General features: G+C 44.9%; 1 protein-coding gene across 1 annotated transcript in view; it reads left to right on the top strand.

Annotated features, from left to right (window-relative positions):
• The first annotated feature begins 803 nt into the window (after positions 1-803).
• Positions 804-20,879, top strand: part of PELI2 (pellino E3 ubiquitin protein ligase family member 2) — an 87,767-nt gene continuing 67,691 nt past the window's right edge. The window contains exon 1 of the mRNA XM_066629824.1: positions 804-984. Coding sequence (XP_066485921.1) covers positions 908-984 — 77 coding nt within the window. The 5' untranslated portion in view covers positions 804-907. The remainder of the gene's footprint in view (positions 985-20,879) is intronic.

Consider the following 20,879-nt stretch of genomic DNA (forward strand, 5'->3'; position numbering starts at 1 on the left):
TCTGTGGCAAAGAGTTCCACAGACTAATTACATGCACATATCCATCACAGCTTGTAACCCATGATGGACTTTTCCTCCATCAATCTGTGCAATCCCCTTTTCAAGGCATCCAGGCCAGACACCATCACCACATCCTCTGGCAAGGAGTTCCACAGATTTATTACACAACAACATAAGAACAGCCCTGCTGGGTCAGGCCAAAGGCCCGTCTAGTAGAGCCTCCTGTATCTCACGGTGGCCCACCAGGGAGCACATAAGACAGGAAGTGCATCTGATCCAGATGCCCTCACCATATCCTGTGGCAAGGAGTTCCACAAACTAACTACATGCACATGCCTATCACGGCTTGACACCTGTGATGGACTTTCCCCCCAGAAACCTGTCCAATCCCCCTTGAAAGGCATCCAGGCCAGGTGCTGTCACCACACCCTGTGACAAGGAGTTCCACAGGCTCTTTACACCTTGTCTTAACCCATTCCTGCCACAGCGACCCAATGTGTGCACACCCCTGTGGGCCGGGCAGAAATGGGTTAAACCATTCCTTCAGCCACTCTCTCACTCCCTTCCCAGAGATGACGTCACCGTCCAAAAAAAGACGCGGTGGCCCCTTTAAGACTCTCCACTTCTCTTGGCCTTACTCTATGTTTACATAACGAGACCGGACGAAACCACTGCGGGAGGGGGGGAGGCGAGGGACTGGAGGGGGCGGGGCTCCGCCCGCTCCTCCCCCTCCGGCTTTGGTTGCGCCCGCTTAGAGGCGGTTGGTGGCGGCTGCTGAGGAGCAGACGCGTCTGAGGCGGCGCGCGCGCAGGAGGCAACCGTCGCTCGCTCGCTGTCCCGAGTGCGCCCGAAGGACGCGCGGCCGCGGCTTGCGCCCCGCGTATGGGACTATCGTGGCGGCGGCCCCATGTTTTCTCCCAGCCAGGAGGAGCACTGCGCGCCCAACAAGGAGCCCGTCAAGTACGGGGAGCTCGTCGTTCTGGGGTGAGTGAGGGGCTGAGGGAGGCGCGCGGCCACGCAGGGCTCCCGTCAGCGGTCCCGGGAGCGAGCGGGCGCGTGTGCCTGAGGGAGGAACGGGCGCTCCCGGGACCGCTGAGGGGAGCCCCGCGCCCGCCCTCCCTCTGAGGGGCGTGGCTCCAGCTCCGGAGGGGCGTGGCTCTGACTCCTGGCCACGCCTCTGAGGGAAGCACGAGTCGGACGGGCGCGCGCGGGGAGGAGCGGGGCTGGTGGCGGAGGGGAGTGCCGCGGGGGGCGTGGCTTTGCACTCTCCTTGGTGGTCAGGAGGGGAAGGCGGGGAGAAGGGGCTCTGCTTCGGGCAGCGTGTGGGGGTGTCCTGGGGCGCACTCTGGAGGTGGTGGGGGGCCTGTTTGAGACTGCACTATCCACACTTTCCTGGGAGTAAGCGCCATTGACTAGAATGGGACTTACTTCTGTGTCGACTAGCCTAGGATAACATAAGAGCCCCGCTGAATCGGGCCAAAGGCCCATCTAGTCCAGCTTCCTGTGTCTCACAGTGGCCCACCAAATGCCCCAGGGAGCACACAAGACAGCTTGGCATAACCTGTGTCCTGGTGCTCTCCCCTGCACCTGGCATTCTGAGGTAGTCTGCTTCTAAAATCAGGACTTGCACATACCTGTCATGGTGTGTAATCTATGATGGACTTTTCCTCCTGAAATTTGTCCAATCCCTTCTTAAAGATATCTGGGTGAGATACCATCACCTCTTCCTGTGGCAAGGAGTTCCAGACTAATTACAGGCTGGGTAAAGAAATATTGGGCTCTAAAGTACAATCCTATTCACACTTTCCTGGGAGGAAGCCCCATTGCCTATAATGGGACTTGCATCTGAGTAGACAGGCATAGGATGCGGCTGTGAGGCAGCAAGAGGCAACTGGCAGCAGGTGTTCCTATGTGCATTTGGGGCAGGGAGTCTCCAGGGTCAGCTGGGGAAGGAGAAGCTGGTGGCCTGGCCAGGGTGACCCGGGAGTGCTGGAGGGCATGGAGGGCAGGCAGGCAAGGGGGCGGCAGGCAGGTGCCTGGGCATGCATGCAGCCCTTGTGCTGAAAGTTAATGGGGGGGGGAGGCTCCTGGAGTTAATCCACCCCCTCACATCTTTGTTCCTTCTAGGGAGGGATACCCATCTGCTACCAGTGCACTCCCCCCCACCCGCCTGCCTGCTTGCTGTCATTCTTCTCCCTGAGGGATAGCAGGACCCCATGGCTTTCAGGTCTTTGGGGACCTGTCCCTCGGCACTTCAGTGTTTCATCCCACTACAGTTGGCAGTATATATGTATAATGCATTTGGATGCATATACAGTATATGTACACGTATTGTAAAGCGTCTTTAATCACTGGAGCCCTAGGGCACAGCTAACAGTGCCTCAGGAAACAAGACTGGCCCCTAGTCTTCAGCCTATTGAGCCTTATGAATAATACAACTCTGGGGGGAATGCAGGGCTGTTCGGAGAAGGGCATATCCCATGGGGGGGAGCCAGAGGAAACTTGGGAGATCTTTCTTGAGTACTGAAGATGACAGTTCTGCTGCTGTTGTGCATGTGTGACCCTATTCTTGCTGGGGTGTGTGGTTTATTTGTGTTACTTTCTCCGGAAGCTGGGCACAGCTTCTATGGGAGGACATGCGCTTGGGTTAATCCTTGCTCCATGGTTTAGGCAGCTTATGTCTTGCCTCAGCCTATTACTTGTCTGAAAACTGGATTTTCATCTCTGGCTTTGCTTATGCTGTAGGATTGCTGGGCATGGTGATGGTTAGATGAAAATGCTCTAGGGAGTTTGTGCACTGGGCCCTATTATGCCTGCACTGTACTGTTTTGCAGTGCGGGGGGGGGGGGGAACAGTGAAGGGAGCAGTTCATTGGCATCTGATAAAAGGAGATGCTTCTAATTGGGATAGCTTACCCCTGCAGCATCCTCAAATATGCAGAATGGTAGTTTATGTAAGTCTCTGCTACAATCTCTTTTTAACTTTAACAGAGGAGGAAACAAATAGGTTGCCCTTCTCTGCCCAGATCCCAGACTGTAGAGGGCTGCTGCATGGTGCTTTTCTAATTAAAGGCTTCATGCAATCCACTTCCTGACTTCTCTGGAAGCGTATTATTCACTGTGATAGGTGAATCATATCTCCATTTCCTCAGCTGCTGGAGGGAGCAGTGGGGATGCACACTGGATGGCTTGGATGTGGGTGGGATATGAAAGATGGAAAATATGTCTGCTGCCATGCTAGTTGATGAGAAGAGGGTCAACTGTATAATCGGCTTGGTGTTATGCTCCTGCCCTGCTGTTCTGGCTTGGAGCCTCTTTGCTGTGTGCCATAGAAACTGATGATGAACGTTAAGGCATCTAAGCCCTTGTTTGCTGAGCCACAGTGAGTCCTGCAAATGCGTTTAATTTTGGTAGCTGAATGTGCATAAAATGTACAGCAGGCAAGTGAACTTGTTCAGTCAAATAAACAAGTGAAGTCTGTTGCATTGTGAAAATTCAAGCCCTCTGTGAAATTGTGCTATCACGTACATTGCAGTAAGCATTAGCCATTTTTGGAAATAACAGAAAGGAAGCAGGATCAGTGGACCCAAAACAAAACTGGTAGAAGACTGCTGACTTGAACCTTCTATCCTGTGGTGTCGCTTTTTTTTTTTTTAATGACACTGTGTTTGGCCACAACAGGAATCTGTCAAAATCAGGATGCAAGGGAATGGAATATTTATGCTATTGCAGTGAAAATGTAATATGTTTCAGATGCTTGAAAGGCTTGCCTTTTAGCCAAGCTGAATTCTCCAGTATCAGGTGCTAAAAATCCATGTTAAGTTGTGATCAGCAGAGACTGGTTTACTTAGATCTGTTGAATGGTAAAAACTTAGGGGAGTATCAGCTGTGATGTTTGGGTTGTGTTTGTAGAAAACCCTATTTAATGTCACTTTTAGAGATTCATTTTGTGCTGCATCTACTTGTATTCATACAGCTAAGTGCTGGCTGCTTCCTATGTTGTTTGTCATTTTTAGTAGTAGTTGAAAGCATGTAAGTATAGAACTTTAACTTTTGTTTGGTTTCAAAATATTTGCTGTGGGTTGTTCTTAATGGTTGTCTTCTTTGAACAGATGTATCCTTATTTAGTCCTGTGGAGAGAACTCATATTGCATAGTGAAATAATAAACAGTTTCCCCAGTGATTGGTGTCTTGTTTTGCTCTAAATGTGTTATAACCTCTGATTCTGTCTGTGCTATACCCAATGAATAACATTTCAAAGAAGCATTTAGCATTTTTTGTACTTTATCCTTGAAATTGGTAAATATTTTTAATTGTGCTATTAACTGTCAGTCATCAATAGTCATAAAACTTACCATGAGTTTAATGGAATACTTTTGTCTTGTCTAGATTGTTGCAAACTATGTTTTAAAACACAGGGGAGCATTAGAGTTGGCATTTGATGACATAAATTCTGTTGAGCGGACCAAGGATGAGAATTTAGGATGGAGCAAAAATCAATGTACAGTAGTCTATTTCTGGGGACACTGTAGATCCTTTCTTGAGATGCTTAATTATTTTACAGGACCACAAATAGTGTGATGCTATTTTATTTCCAGAATTGGATCATTAGCAGGCAGTTGTCACAGAACAGCTTGAGCTTCTATTCAGCATTATAAAAAAGTAATCTTTGTGTCATTCTATGCTATTACAAGTGCCTGAAAAAGAGGAACTGCAGGTAACAAAATTTTGAATTAGATAATTACATCCTTGGAGGATTAGAAATTACTTGAATAGTCTTTCCTTTGGAGGTGTTAATATATCATAACAGTGTACTTCGTTGTGACAGTTGCTGAATTATGGGTACAGTAAAATGACCTGTTTTCTTTTTCTAGACAATTTTCTTTAAGTAGCAAATATTGGGTGTGCAGGAAGTAACTTTTAACAGTATGGAAGCTTATAAGACATAAGTGAACTGATGTAAAGGAAATCAAGGTTCAACCATTTGTGTTGTTGAATTGTCTCTGCACTCCATTAGATTTTTCACATTTAACATTCTGACGTGCCCATGTGTGGGTAGTTCCATATATGAAAGTGAAGATGGGGAAAACTGCATTTGTGCTGGACAAACTATTGCCATGGAAAATCATCTTGTTTTGCATGTTAATCGGCTCATGCAGCAGTATGTAAAGCACTGTAATTCTGTTGCTGATGCAAATGTAATTTTAATGACTTTTTCCTCAGTAGCCCAACATGAATTCTTTGTGAATGTAAGTGATGTGCCAGTTCATATTTGGAGACAAGACTTTTCTTATATAGGTTTAAGCGCCTGATAATTGTGATGAATAAAATGCATGTTTCTATCAATTAAGCCAGACAGATCAGAATTACTAAATGAGAAAGATAATGTCTTGATTGGGAAGAGCATCCTGCAGACTTGCCTGTTCCCCAAATTCTCAGACTTCCTTCATATCAAAGACAGACTCGCTCATCCACTTCCTTGATTTAATTTCTGAGGCAAGATACTCTGCCTGTTACTGTGTCAAAATATTTCATATATTAACAGGATAATACAATGAGCCTTGTTTCATAGTAGCACTATTTAACTTGACAAATATTTCTTTGTTGGATTCTTTTGAACGATTATGCTTCAGCTCAAATGCAAATTATTGAGTTTTGTGAAAAGCTTGAATTGGAAAATTTTCTCAAATTTTCCAGTGCCTGAAATCAACTGGGATCTGATTTTACATACTTGGTAAGCCATGTTTAAAAAGAACTACAGTACAGTATCTTAATTTTGCTCAGTATACATTTTTCAAATTTTTCTAATAGCCAAAACTCAATAAGAATAGCCCCGCTGGATCAGGCCAAGGGCCCATCTAGTCCAGCTTCCTGTATCTCACAGTGGCCCACCAAATGCCTGAGGGAGCTCACAAGACAACAGACGCAACCTGTGGCCTGGTGCCTTCCCCTGCATCTGGCAATCAGAGGCAGCCTGTCTCTAAAACCAAGAGCTTGCATATACCTTCTATGACTTGTAACCCGTAATGAACTTGTAACCTGTAATGAGTGAATAGTTGATTAGGAAAAAAAAAATCAAATTCTTGTATGTAGTTTAGATATTGTATTAAAACAAGTTTTCAACTTTTACTTGGAAACTATTTTTACAGGAATATTTGTAAATATTTTAGGGCATGGCAACTCTTACATGCATTCATGGTTTAAATTTGAAGAAAAAATGAAAGCACCGAAGAAGCAGTTAACACACTAATTCTAGTACTGATCAAGAATTATGTATTTTAACATAATAGGTACAAGGTGGCTAACAATGTAAATATGAAAATGCAATAAAACACAAAACAAAAAATAACCACAAAAGATAAAGACTAACCAATTATGAAGGCAGCAGGTCAGAAACTAAATTCATGATCTTTCTAGAAAGCTAATTAAAATTTAGGGTACTAGAATTTCAGTGTCAGTGGTTACTAATTTTATGGAATGTTTCTTTACCAATTTACTGCTAAAAAATGCAGTGAAAAATATTTTCATTATATAAAATTCTTTACAGAGAACTTTCTATCCCATAGCATTGATGAAAACATAATCCTATACTTATATACAGTTGTGTGTGTGTGTGTGTGTGTGTGGATACTATATAGGTCAGTGATTTTCAACCTTTTTCATCTCATAGCACACTAAAATTGTCAAGGCACACCATCAGTTTTTTGACAATTGACAAGGCACACCACACTGACAGCAGGGCTCACATCCCCCAGTGGCCCTACTAACAAAAGATCCTCCCCCAAATTCCCGTGGTGCACCTGCAGACCATCTGCGGCACACCAGTGTGCCATGGCACCGTGGTTGCAAATGGTTGATACAGGTATTGGTTGGCATCCCAGCTGGCTCTTGCGCCTCCAGAAGCTCCTGCTATGGACAGAAGTGCCCCTCTTCCTCCCCATGAATGAAAGCAGCCTTCTGCTCATACAGGGATCTTCTGACAGCAAAAGCAATAATTGGGATGCTACCCATAGGATGCAAGAATCAAAATGAGTGCAGCCAAGACATTTTATTAACTGTAATTTTCATAATGCCCTATTCTAGGGCGGTGGCAGCAGCTAAAAGATCATACTTTTCTGCCACCACCACGTCCGTGGAGAACTGTCCAGCTGAGCTCTTCCGTGTGGTTCATGGTCTACTCCATCTCACCCCCCTGCTGATGGGGAGGAGCACATGGAGGCTTGCTGTGACGAGTTTGCTAAGCACTTCATGGGCAAAGTCGATCAGATTTGGCACACCTTGGACATCACATTAGCAGTACCTAGTGATGTCCCTGGGGCATTTGTCTAGGGGATTCTTTCCGGCTTGTAGAACCTGAGGATGTGGACAGGATTCTTTGGAGTGTAAGACCATCTTTTTGTCCGCTCGACCCTTGTCCGGCATGGCTAATTAGATCCGCCCTGGTGGGGGACTGGCCGAGTGGACAGGGAGGGTGGTGAACTCTTCTCTGAGGGAGTACTGCCACCAACCTTGAAGCAGGTGGTGGTTCACCCCCTCCTGAAGAAACCCTCCCTGGATCCTACTAACTTGAACAACTTCCAGCCAGTCCCTAATATTCCATTTCTGGGCAAGGTGATTGAGCGGGTGGTGGCGTCCCAGCTCCAGAGGATCTTGGATGAAGCTGATTATCTGGATCCTTTTCAGTCTGGCTTCAGGCCGGGGTTTGGGACAGAGACTGCCTTGGTGCATGACCTGCGCCGGGGAATGGACAGTTCATTCCTGTTAGTCCTGCTGAACCTCTCTGCGGCCTTCGACACCATCGACCATGGTGTCCTGGTTGGCTGAGTTGGGGCTTGTAGGCACTGTCCTGCAATGGTTCCACTCTTTTGTGGCTGACAGATCCCAGAAGGTGGTGCTGGGGGGTGCCTGTTTGGCATTCAGGGTATTTGAGGGACCGCCTCCTTCCATACAATCCAACCCGTCCTCTCAGGTCATCGGAGGGGGCCCGTCTGATTGTGTTGCCACCAATGGAGGTGAGTGGGATGGCGGCAAGAAAGAGGGCCTTCTTGGTGGTGGCTTGCTGACTGTGGAACTCCCTCCCCCTGGAACTGAGAACAGCTTCCTCTTTAGAGTCCTTTCGGTGGGGGCTTAAGACCTTTTTATTTAAAGAAGCCTTTTAATGCTGACACAAGGGGCATGGCTTTTCAAAAAAATTAATTTTTGGTTCTTTTATTATGTTTTATTGCTTTTAAATGTTTTATTTTTATACATATTTATATATTTTATGTTTTTATATGATTTCTTTTGTTAGCCGCCTTGAATGCCCTTTACAGGGACAGAAAGGCAGGATATAAATAAATAAAATCTTATTCAGCACAACATAAGACTGAACATCTTTAACTTTCATCTTCATACAGGAAATACTCTCAGAGATTGCAATCCAGCAGGGCTCTTCTTAGATACTTACCTGGAAGTAAGCCCCACTGAATATAGTGGGACTTACTTTTGAGTAAACATGCCTAGAATTGTGCTGTTAGTCACTGGACAGTGTAAGCAGTAGCCAAAAGCTTGCCTCAATAGTATTTATACTAGGAAATATGGTATGGCTCTTGGTGCTTTTTAAAAACTAAAATGCCAACAGAGGCCTTTTTGACCTGAAATTGTTCTCCTCCTTTGGGACTGCTTAAATATTTAGGTGACAAAACACTCTTTAGCACTCAACAGCCATTACCAGAATTCCATCCTCTTCAAAGAATCAATTTTTGCAGAAGGGGCACTTGAGAAGCTTATCCTTTGGATTGACTTTGTTCCTTGGGCCTAATACTTTGATGCAGAGCCTGTGTACTTCAAAAGGATTTAAAATTTGGCAAGCAGATTTTGTAGTTCAGCTGACATAACCGCTGTGCTTCTACTTTCTCTAATGCAACTTATTCATTACTCTATGCTTGACCAGGAGCACCACACCAGTAAAAAACTATCACAGTGTTGAAAATTATCTGTGCTAGAACTGTGATAACTCCCATTGGCCATAGCAATTACATAGAGTGTAACATCACACCCAGACAATTTTTCTAGCATATATGGGAGATCTGAGTTGATGGCATCTTTCTCCTATTTGTAGTTGGTATTTCCAATACAAACAAATACTAATGGTCATCTGTATTGTTGACACTGGTGTTGGGAGAAGGTGGCAGCAATTGTAACTGAGACAACACCGCAAGGTCTAAGCAGGAAGCACCTGCTGTGCTTCTGTACATGGGTGAATTCTCTATTGGTAGGGCTAGCTTTAAACCAATTGCTTCCACTTGGACCCTGTGCTAAGGTAGGCCTTGTCAAACAGCACATTGCAATTGACACCTAACACCACATTACAGGTTTTTTTTAGAGAACAGCAACTATTTTAATTCCCCTCTGAAGTCTTAAAGGTCAGTAGTGTATATACCATGTATATTTTGAATTTTTTAATGTACTTGAATTACATAAAATGTGAATTATAGAACAGTATAAATTTATCTGGAAAAGCTAGGCAAGCACCACAGGCACCTGCCCACAAGTCAATTTCACAGATAAGTTGAGGGCAGGTTTTGAGCCCCAAATCATGGAATTTTCTATGATCCTTGGATAAGTCAGGGGTTAAACTGGGGGGGGGGGGGGTGTCTGACTATAATTTTGTCTGATTTTACCCAAGGCCAGATCCTGAAAAATAACCATCCAGTAATTGTTACCTAAAAACTGTACAGTTTCTAATTTATTAAAAATACAATAACAGATCTTAAGATGCATTTTTGTTCATTAACTTTTAAAATTCTGGTCTTCACAACATTTGTGTAAACAGTGTCAGAGTAAGTGCCTGTAAATAACATACCAGTAGAACCATGAGTCAAATCCTTCTTTCAGGTGCCTGGTGTGTGAAGCCATAGGCTCTACATATAACGTATAATTATAAATACATGCAAACATGCAGTTTGGAGTGTGTAGTTCTTTTCACAGCAGGGAGACAAGCAACAAGGAATGAGCTGCGTATAGTTGCAACCCTCTTAACTTAGAAGCAGACCCACTGCTTTCCACAGGTGTTATTCTTAAGTAACGGTGCATTGCAGCCTGGGACCTTGTTTCAGATCCATAATCTTCCCAGTAGCTCCCAGAGGATCCTGCCTCACTCACTGCATTGACCCAGGTATAAGTCGACCCAGGATCTCAGGCTCCATTTTTAGGCATAATTTTTTGACCTATAGGCGAGTATATGTGGCATGTAAATTTATGTGCAACATGTTTTTTAGGATTCTGTGGTTCCTGTAAATATGGTTCATTAACTTGCATGCACTTTTCAAGTGCATGCTTTGATTGCTTTCCATTCTACCATAGTGTTATAACATCTATAAATTTATATCTCTAAGATTCTGCAGACCTTGTCCGTGAACCTAGAGCCCCACAAAAATGTTTCTATTTGTGACCCACAGCTCCTATGGCTGGCCCTATTCAGACTGGTGGTTTAGGTTTGCTGTAGATACTTGCCTATAAGGCAAGAAATTTCTGCCAATAAATCAAGTGTAAGTTATCTCCTTGCCTTATCTGCAGATCACTCAAGGGTCAGGGTTGTTCAGGCACATGTGGCAGCCCTAAAAAGCTCAGAGCAAAGCAAGAGGACAATGCAGAGATAATTGAAGGGCAATTTGTCTCCAGGGCAACGATACTGCAAGCCACAAAGTTTTGCTCCTGCTGAGGAAGAAGTTAACCAGGGCTCAGCAGTTCCATTTAAATCAAGCAAATCTCCTTCTCTTTGGCAGAATCACACCAGACCCATCTGCACCCGTGTTTCATTTTGCAAATGTTTGACAGAGGCCTGGTTTTAAAAACACCAGGAAGTAATCCCCATTTCAATCTGAAACAAAGTCTGAGGGTACAACTCAGTGCACCATTACTTAAGAACACCCATGGAAAGCAGTGGGTCTACTTCTGAGTAAATCGGGTGTAACTATGTGTAGCTGCACTTGCTCACACTCCTTCCTTGTTGCTTGTCTCTCCGCTGTGAATTGAATTGCACACACTCGGTTATGTGTTTGGGACAGGGAGCCATTAGATATTTGATTTTCTCTGTAAACCGCTTTGTGAACTTTTTGTTGAAAAGCGGTATATATATACTGTTGTTGTTGTTGTTGTTGTTGTTGTTGTATATGTTGAGCCTCTGGCTTAACATGCCTGGCACCTTAAAGAAGAATTTGATTAACTCATTTCTGTCCAGCCCACAGGTGTACACATTTGGTCCCTGTTGGGTATATGCAACTTTGGGCAGAAATGGCTTAATGGTTCTACTGGTAGGTTGTTTACAGTACACTTATGCCGATTGTGTTTACAAAAAGGTTGTGAAGATCAGAATTTTAAAAGTTAATGAATAAAAATGTTTCTTGTCTTTTACTATATTTTTAATAAATTAGAGACTGTACAGTTCTTAGGTTACAATTACTGGTAGGTTATTTTTCAGAATCTGGCCTTGGGTTAAATCAGACAAAATTATAGTCAGACACCCCCCTACGTTCCGTCCCCAACTTATCTGAAGGTCATAGAAAATTCCATTATTTTTGGCTCAAACCATGCTCTCAACTTATCTGTGAGATGAACTTATACCCAAGTGTCTGCAGTAAGTTTAAATTTTGCTCCTTGCATGTGGTGCTGTATCACATTCTCATCTTCTCAAGAAAGCACCCTAGGCTGTGCAATAGTCCATCTAGGTCAGTATTATCAACACAGGCTGGCAGCAGCTCTCCAAAGTTTCAGGCAGGGATTTTATTCTGTCCTCCCTAGCAATGCTATGGATTGAACCTAGGATCTTCTGCTACGAAGCTCTACTACTAAGCCATGGCCCTTTTCTGAGTCTTCAGATTTGTTGATATCAATGTGTTCCATTAAAGAAAGAAATTGCTCCAAATTTCAGGACAACGGAAATCTAAAGTAGAGTGATCAGAATGGCCAGATTGTGCTTATTAACTTGGTTTTTGCACACAAAGTTAGATCCTTTGGGTACCCCATGTCCTTGAGTGTCTGCAAAATTTAGTGGAATTGTTCCACCTTTCAGTAATTTTTGGTAAGAGCTGCTGAGACAGCTCTTTTCTGTCAAGTGTATGAAAGCTCTCAGTTCCTCATCTCTCCATGAAGGATTCCTCCGATGGTGAGGAAGCCCCTCACCGCTGTTAGGAGTAGTGGAAACAGTTGGAATAACAGCTTCCTGCATCATTAGGTAATCCAAAGATTCTGAGATTCAGCAAAAATTTGACCTAGGTCCACTTCAGCTTCTTTTTGCCTATGTGCCTTAAATGGGTTAGAGATGGCTACCTTTAAAGCTGAAAGTAAGGATGTGATGAAGAAAAGTTCATCATGGGTAACAGGTCATGGTAGGTATGTGCAAGGTAGAAGTAGGCTGTCTCTAATTGCCAGATGCAGGGGAGGGCACCAGGATACAGGTTGTGTCTGTTGTCTTGTGTTCCCTAAAGCATTTGATGGGCCACTGTGAGATACAGGAAGCTGGATTAGATGGGCCTTTGGTCTGATCCAGCAGGGCTCTTCTTATATTCTTATGAAGGAGGCCTCCACCAGAAGCTAGTCCAGGAAACCATCTTGCCATGTCTGAGTACTCAGAACTCACGGTTATCAACAACCATGTGAGCTTTGCAATTATATGTTCAAAACCAGGGGTCTCCAAACTTTTGAACACAAAGGCTGCATCATATATCTGACACGGTGTTGAGGGGCAATAAATAAATAGTAAATTCATGGAGAACCAATGTGCTGAGAGTTTTATTGAATACAGTGTTGGTGAGGGTGGAAGGAGGAGGGGAGCAGATGGCAAAATTGATTTGCACAAGAGGAAGGAATGGATTTTGATAAAAGTATTGATGGGAGCAGAGGGCAAAACAGATTTTCACAGGATGGGGGGAATGGGTTTTGAAAAAGCATCAAGCAACCTACAATGCCAATCACAAACTTTTTTGTCTCAGTTTCTGCTCTGTATAACATAGACTTCAACTTTATAATTATATTCTAGGTTTCTTAGTATTGGTATATATCTCATTCAACCACTACAGGTGCTAATGCAATGGAATAATTGCTTTCCATTACATTCAGCATCTCTAGTGGCCATCTCTGTACACCCAGAAGTGCAATTTCGGAGCTATTTTTTTGCCCCGAGAGCTAGGGAATCACGCAGTCTGGATTAAATCATCCAGAGGGCTAGATGTGGCCTGCAAGTCGGGGTTTGGAGACCCCTGTTCAAAACTCACGTAGAAGATTTTGAACTCTCACATTAGAAAGCAAAAAGATACCTGGCTTATTCTGTAGGAAAAACTCATGGATAAAGACATTCATATGGGTTTTGCATCCAAAGGTGCATGTAATTATTCCATGATAAATGCTGATTTCTGTGTGGGTTTCTGTACATTTGGTCTAGGCCTCAATCTCTTGTTCACCTTTGCTTCCTCTTTCTTTGAAGTAAAAGAGCCAGTCTTTTATCCGTATCTCCCTACACTAGGGAACATAAATATTAAATGAAATGGAGGCTTTTAAATTGCTAGTTCTCTTAAACTGTGACTTAGAGTTTGGAAAAGACCTAAGATAGAAGTAAGGGATTTAAATTTACATCTTTGCCTTTGGGCAGAAAAATGCGGTATTGTTTGCATACACACACTGGACTAGAGCAATTTTATACATCTTTTGTAGCCCTGAGGCTGGATTTAGATGATATGGAGGCTGGAGGCTCATGCTTCATTGGAATTTGCAGTTGGCCTAGCAGCCTCTCTGCAGAAAAGGCAGTTACAGTAAGATTAAATAATAGAATAGCTTCTTTTTTTTAGCAAGCATTTTGGCGATGTTAAAATGTTCTGTTGCTTGTTAAAACTGAACTTCCAAATGAGAATGTATTATGTTTAACACTGTTTGCTCAAAGTGTATGAATATAGTTGTGTGCAGGGCTGTTGTCTGATTAAAGAAACTGGTGGATGGATGAGTTATATGAGGTTAGTTGAATTTGTATGAGAGTCAAAAAGATTGTCTTGAAACAAAAAGTATTGTTTGGTTCTGAGATTTTTACCTAGCCTTTCCATTACACAAATAGTCAAGATAGCATACGTTTTTTTAAAAAAAAGGATACAGTAAAACATAAACCAATTTAAAATCCACACTGAACAGTAACAGAGACACTAAAATATTAAGAGGGAGACAAATGATTAAACAAAAGGCAGGTCAAATAGTTTCCTAAGAGTAAAAAAGAGCAGACTATCCAAAAAGAGTGCACATTCTGAGGACTGCTGCTGAGAGGTGGCCCTGTTTCTTGTCCCCACAGCTGCAGTCCTGAGAGATCCAGCAGAACTAACAGTATGCATTCCTCCTGTCCAGTTCCCAAAGTAGATAATCCACCAAGGTGTATGACAGCATCTTGGTCCCAAAAACTAGATGAAATAGATCTAGATCAGGGATTCTTAACCTGGGCTCTGTCAATGGTCTTCAGGGAGTGTGTGAACAGAATGCCAACAAAATTTTGTGTGTACTGTATATTTATGTGCATTTTCTGGGGGAGGTGGTCCATAGTTTTAATCAGATGCTCAAATGGATCTGTGGTCCAAAAAGGTTAAGAACCTCTGGTCTAGATAAACCATGTTCTAATTGCAAGCAGCTTTTAAGACTTTGCTTTTCTTCATGAGAGTTTGTTTCTTTCGATACCGTAAGGCAGTGGTTCCCAAACTTTTTAGCACTTGGGGACCCATTTTTTAAAATGACACTCTATCAGGACCCACCTAGGTTACCAGACTTCTTAAAAAAGGAGATCTAGAAAGAAATAATATTTATTTATGTATAGTAAAAGACCCTCAAATATTTATCTCCCTATATTTACACATGCTTGCAAGCTGACCTCTTTGCAAGTAATTATCAGCTACAGTATCTGATTTTTGAATAGCCTAGAGGTAATTAGTTATCTGATCTTTCCATCTCCCTTTGTCAATCCACCAAAAATAAGGTTGTACAAGAATATCGACACCTATCATGAAGGGTCAAACATAACTGTTGCTTAAGCAGATCTGAAAGCTGTATTTAATAATACTGTTTTTAATAGAACAGTGGTTCTTAAACTTTTTAGCACTGGGACCCACTTTTTAGAATGGCAATCTGCCTGGGGCCCACCAGGAGTGATGGTATTGCCAGAAGTGACATCATCGAGCAAATTAAAATATAAAGTAGAATAAATTAGGGAAGATGAGATGGGAAAGCCAGCCTGGTCCACCAGGTGAATTGTCTCTGTAACCTACCTGCAATCACTGTACCCCCCCCCCAAAAAAAATAATCAGTAAGATTTTCAGCCTTACTCAGTTCAATTTAAATTCTTATATTTAAACCATATCACTATTAGGATCCACCTAGTTTTACAAATCTAAAAAAGAAAAAGTAATTTACCTTACCAGCTCAAGCCTCTGTTTTTATCCTTTGGGGGGGGGGAGCTGGGGACTGCCTTCTGGAGCATTTCTGAGCCCCACTTTCATCAGATTAGGACTACTCTGGTGGCCTTGCATTTACCTTTGCCTGACCTTCAACAGGAGCCAAGGCATGTTTACTTATCACTAAATGCAACTGTGTAGCTTAGTTTCACTTTCTATAGGTCTCAATACATTTATCAACTTGGATGGAGGAACTTCCTTCTCAAGTGTTTTTTGGAGACTGTTTTTGGTGGTGTTGCATTCCTCTTGCCCTGCCCTTTGCAATGTACTTGCCCACCTGTGAGTAAACATGCAATGTGGCTCAGTTTCACTCTCCATAGGGCTTCATGTATTTTCCTTCTTAGCTGTCTGCTTGTCAGTTTCAGCTTTGCAACCCACCATCAGTCAGGTTGCAACCCACCAAGTAGGTCACAACTCACAGTTTGAGAAACTCTGTTAGAGGCTGCTGCCTGATTTATATATGCTGAGGGGTGTGGCTATAATGATTGGGTAGCAGGGCTCCCCCATAGCAGCTTGTGTAACTCTTGATGCCTATACCCTAATCTGCCCTGTCAGTTTTGTTAACCACCAAAAATTGAGCCTGCAGGAAAAAACGAGGGTGCGCAGTCTTGTCCTTCTCTTCTCTGTCAATCAGTATAGTCGTATATAAGGAGGCTGTCTCTTAAATACCCTGGTCCTGAGCTGTACAGGGCTTTAAAAGTCAAAACTAGCACTTCGAGCCCAGAAATGAACTGGTGGTCAGGGTAGTCACTGTAGTAGCAGCCCAACTGAGTTGAACCAACCAGCCCCAGTAACCGCACAGGTGACTGTGTTCTGCACTAATTGCAGTTTCCAGACCATCTCCAGAGGCAGCCCACATAGACTGTGTCACAGTAATCTAATCTGGATGTGGCTAGGGCATTGGTCACTGTGGTCAGGTCTGAGCATCCCAGGTATGGTCACAGCACCGCCTTCTTGGATCTGGCAGCCAGGAATGAGTGGAATTACCGCAAAATGGTGCCCCCAAGCCAACCAACCCAGAAGGATTACGGTCATTAATGTCGAAGGCCACTGACAGGTCCAGTAGGACTGATGCACTTCCCCATCCATTCCATGGCACAGGTTATCCACCAAGGCCATCTCTGTCCCTGACCTGAAGCCAGACTGGAATGTATCCAAATAATCAGCTTCCTCCAGGACCCTCTGAAGCTGGGATGCCATCACTCACCCAATCATCTTGCCCAAAAATAGAATGTTTGAGAGTGATGACTACACTGGCGGCCAGTTTATTCCTGTGCTGAGAGTGCTAGTTTTGACTTTTAAAACCCTTTAGTGGGATCTAGGGAGGATTTCTTCAGGAAGGGGTGAACCACCACCTACTTCAAGGTCAGCAGCGATACCCCCTCCCCCAGACATGAATTAACCACCCTCTGTCCACTTGTCCAGCCTTCCCTGGACAGATCTAATTAGCCATCCCATACAAGGGTCTATCAGGGAAGATGTGGCCTCACACTCCAGAGCAGGGGTCCCCAAACCCCAGCCCGGGGGCCTCTTGCGGCCCTCGGGGAGCTCCCAGTCTCCAATGAGCCTCTGGCCCTCTGGAGACTTGCTGAAGCCCGTGCTGGCCCAATACAACTGCTTCCAGCGTGAGGATGACTGTTTGACCTCGCACCTGAGCTGTGGGATGAGGGCTCCCTCCACCACTTGCTTTTTCACATCTGTGATGCAGCAGTGGCAGCGAAGGAAAGGCTAGCCTTGCTTTGTTCAAGGCCTTTTATAGGCCTTGAACTACTGCAAGACCTTCATTCAGTCATATAAATTCCATCTTTAATAAATTCATTTATGTAAATTTATTCAAGTTTGAAATGTAAATTAATTCATTTTTTTCTGGGCCCCCCCCCCCGACACTGTGTCAGAGACATGGTGTGGCCTTCCTGCCAAAATGTTTGGACACCCCTGCTCCAGAGAATCCTTTTCACATTCTCATGTTCTACAAGCTGATAAGTATCCCAGGAGGTAGGATAGACAGATGACCAGGACACCACTCGATACTCCTAATGTGGCGCTGTGCCCAATCTGATTGATTTTATCTGCAAAGTGCTTTGCAAACTCGTATCATTCATCAAACCCATCACAGCAAGTCTCCGTGTACACCTCTCCACCAGTAGGGCGACCAGATGGAGCAGGCTGATGGCCATGCCAGGGACCACATGAAAGTGCTCAGCAGGACAATTCTTTAGGGACACATTGGTGGCAGAGAAGTATGCCCTCTTGGCTGCCACCACTGATCTAGCTTGTGTGTGGTCAGACTTGATACAAGTCTTCTGCCACTGTTGCTCTAGGTATCTGTCCTGCTGCTTCATCATCCACAGCACCCCAGAAAACCAAGGAGCTGCTCTTATTCTGCGGTTGGGCAGAGGCTGCTCAGGAGTGATCTCATCCAGAGCCCATGTCGTCTCCCCAAACCAGAGATCAACCAGGGTGCTGGGTGAGTTGCCAACTCTGTTAATAGGAAAATCCCCCAGAGTCCTCAGGAATCCTTCCAGATCCATCAGCCTCTGGAGGTGGACCATACAATGAAGTTCCTGGCTGCTGTGGAGGCAAGAGGCTTTGATAAGCCTAAATCCCCCCAGGCAATGATCTGTCCATGACAAAGGAGTGATCTTAATCTTCTCCACACCCAGATTACCATCAAATGCCCAGCAGTAAAAGCCAGGTCCATTGTGTGTCCTGCATCATGTGTTGGGGCAGGTGTTCTCCAATGTCAATGCAAGGGAGGGCACCAGGATGTAGGTCTCTTGTTATCTGGTGTGCTCCCTGGGGCATTTGGTGGGCCGCTGTGAGATACAGGAAGCTGGACTAGATGGGCCTATGGCCTGATCCAGTGGGACTGTTCTTATGAGTCAAACCCATGGTTGTCATGGTGGCTGTAAAATCCTGAGCCACACCCATCCCTGGGACCTCTGCATGGACTAGTCCCCTAGCACTATTAGTCGAGGTTACTCCAACACCACGCTCGAGATCACCCTTGTCAGCTCAGGCAGGGAGACTGTTGGGCGGCATGGTAGACAGTACACCAACAGAATTTCTGTTCTATCTCACCCCTCTAACCTGACATGAAGGCACTCAAATCCTGTGGACTGCCGGACAGGGTATCTGGTAAGATGGATGGTATTACAATAGACCGGGGTGTCCAAACTTTATGGCAGGAGGGCCACATCTCTCTGACACTGTGTCGGGGGGGGGGAGGAGAAATAAAATTTGAATAAATTTACATAAATGAATATATTGGAGATGGAACTTAAGAATGAATGAAGGTCTTGCAATAGCTCAGGGCCTATAAAAGTCTTGCATAAAGTAAGCCTGGTGTTTCCTTTGCTGCCACTGCTGCATCACAGATGTCAAACAGCAAGCAGCCCTTGTCCCACAGCTCATATGAGAGGCTAAACAGTCACCCTCATACTGAGAACAGTTGCATCTGTCCAGCGCAGGCTCCAGCAAGTCTCCAGAGGGCCAGAGGCTCATTGAAGACTGGGGACTCCCTGAGGGCCAGATTGGGAATCCCTCAGGGCCGCAAGTGGCCCCTGGGCTGGGGTTTGTGCACCTTTGCAATAGACCATTGCAACCCCACCTCCCCGCCCCTGTAGTTGTGGTTGCTGCAGTACCCAGAAACCTGGTGGGCAAATCTGGGAGAGGCTTACACCTCCTGACTCATCCAGCCAGGTCTCATGATACATGCTAGGTCAGCACCCTTGTCCTGGATTAGATCCTGGACTAGGCAGATCTTGTTATTCACTGACCTGGCATTCAAGCGAAGCAATTTCAGTCTTGGGATCATTGCCTAGAATGCCAAGGGTCAAAGGAATGGGAGAAAGGCCAGAAAGAGGGACAGTCTGTCTATGACTGACCCTCGTTCTCCTGAAACAGCCTGCCCCACTCCCACTGCCGTATCTTGCATAACCCATCACTCTACTAATGGTGGCTGCACTCCCCTCGACCCCCTGGAGATGTTACACACATTACCGTTGGCAGAGTCGACCCACAAACCACACACACTCTACTCAGCACTCAGTCCCTCTCATTTTGCTATTGGCTCTTCCTCAAAAACTCTTTCTACAATCAGTCTACCTTGGGCATCAACCCTTATTCCCCTCTTGCTGAAACCTGAGTTACTGCACCACCTGTCCTCCTCTCACAGAGGCAGGGGCCACCATTTTTCTCCTGTCCCCCTCTCATTGAGATGGAGGTCACCACCTTCTCCTCCTAAATAAGACCAAGAATAAACACTCCACTATCACAAACAAAACTTTCACCACACCTCCATAACCATCCACTCACTATCCTGCTTTCAGTCCCACTCACAAGCTTTATGCTGACACAATGCCTGCTATTCCTCTTCCAGATGTTTCAGTGTCCAGATGTTGGCATTGGCAACCTTCAGACTCGAAAGACTATGGTATTGCGCTCTGAAGGGTGGTTCTGGACCAGCATCTACTGTAGCTGAAGAGGCCAATTCGGGAGTGACAATCCCTTTCATACTGGAAGCAAATGTAGTCTGTCCCTGGACTGTCTCCCTGGCTGCGGGCCTTCCTTCTTTGCCTCTTTGCCTCAGTCTGTTGGACAAGTGTCTCTTCAAACTGGGAGAGGCCATGCTGCACAGGCTGCCTCCGAGCAAGGCGCTCAGAGGCCAAGGTTTCCCACCTGTTGAGGTCCATTCCTAAGGCCTTCAGATCCCTCTTGCAGATATCCTTGTATCACAGCTGTGGTCTACCTGTAGGACGCTTTCCCTGCACGAGTTCTCCATAGAGGAGATCCTTGGGGATCCGACCATCACCCATTCTCAGGACATGACCAAGCCAACGCAGGCGTTTCTGTTTCAGCAGTGCATACATGCTAGGGATTCCAGCTCGTTCCAAGACTGCGTTTGGAACTTTGTCCTGCCAGGTGATGCCGAGGATGCATCAGAGGCAGCGCATGTGGAAAGTGTTCAGTTTCCTCTCCTGTTGTGAGTGAAGAGTCCATGACTCGCTGCAGTACAGAAGTGTACTCAAGACGCAAGCTCTGTAGACCTGGATCTTGGTATATTCCGTCAGCTTCTTGTTGGATCAGACTCTCTTTGTGAGTCTGGAAAATGTGGTAGCTGCTTTACCGATGCGTTTGTTTAGCTCAGTATCGAGAGAAAGAAGAGATCATTGAGCCAAGGTACACAAAGTCATGGACAACCTCCAGTTCATGCGCAGAGATTGTAATGCAGGGAGGTGAGTCTACCTGTGTTTTCTTCAGGCTGATTGTCAGTCCAAAGTCTTGGCAGGCCTTGCTAAAATGATTCATGAGCTGTTGAAGATCTTACAGATGTTACAGAGTCACTGTACTGACATCACTTTCTCTTGGAGTTTCAAGTCTTTGCCATTTCCACTGGTCTAAGAAATGCACAGAATATGCA

Source organism: Tiliqua scincoides, chromosome 1 (assembly GCF_035046505.1).
Source record: "Tiliqua scincoides isolate rTilSci1 chromosome 1, rTilSci1.hap2, whole genome shotgun sequence".
NCBI lineage: Eukaryota > Metazoa > Chordata > Lepidosauria > Squamata > Scincidae > Tiliqua > Tiliqua scincoides.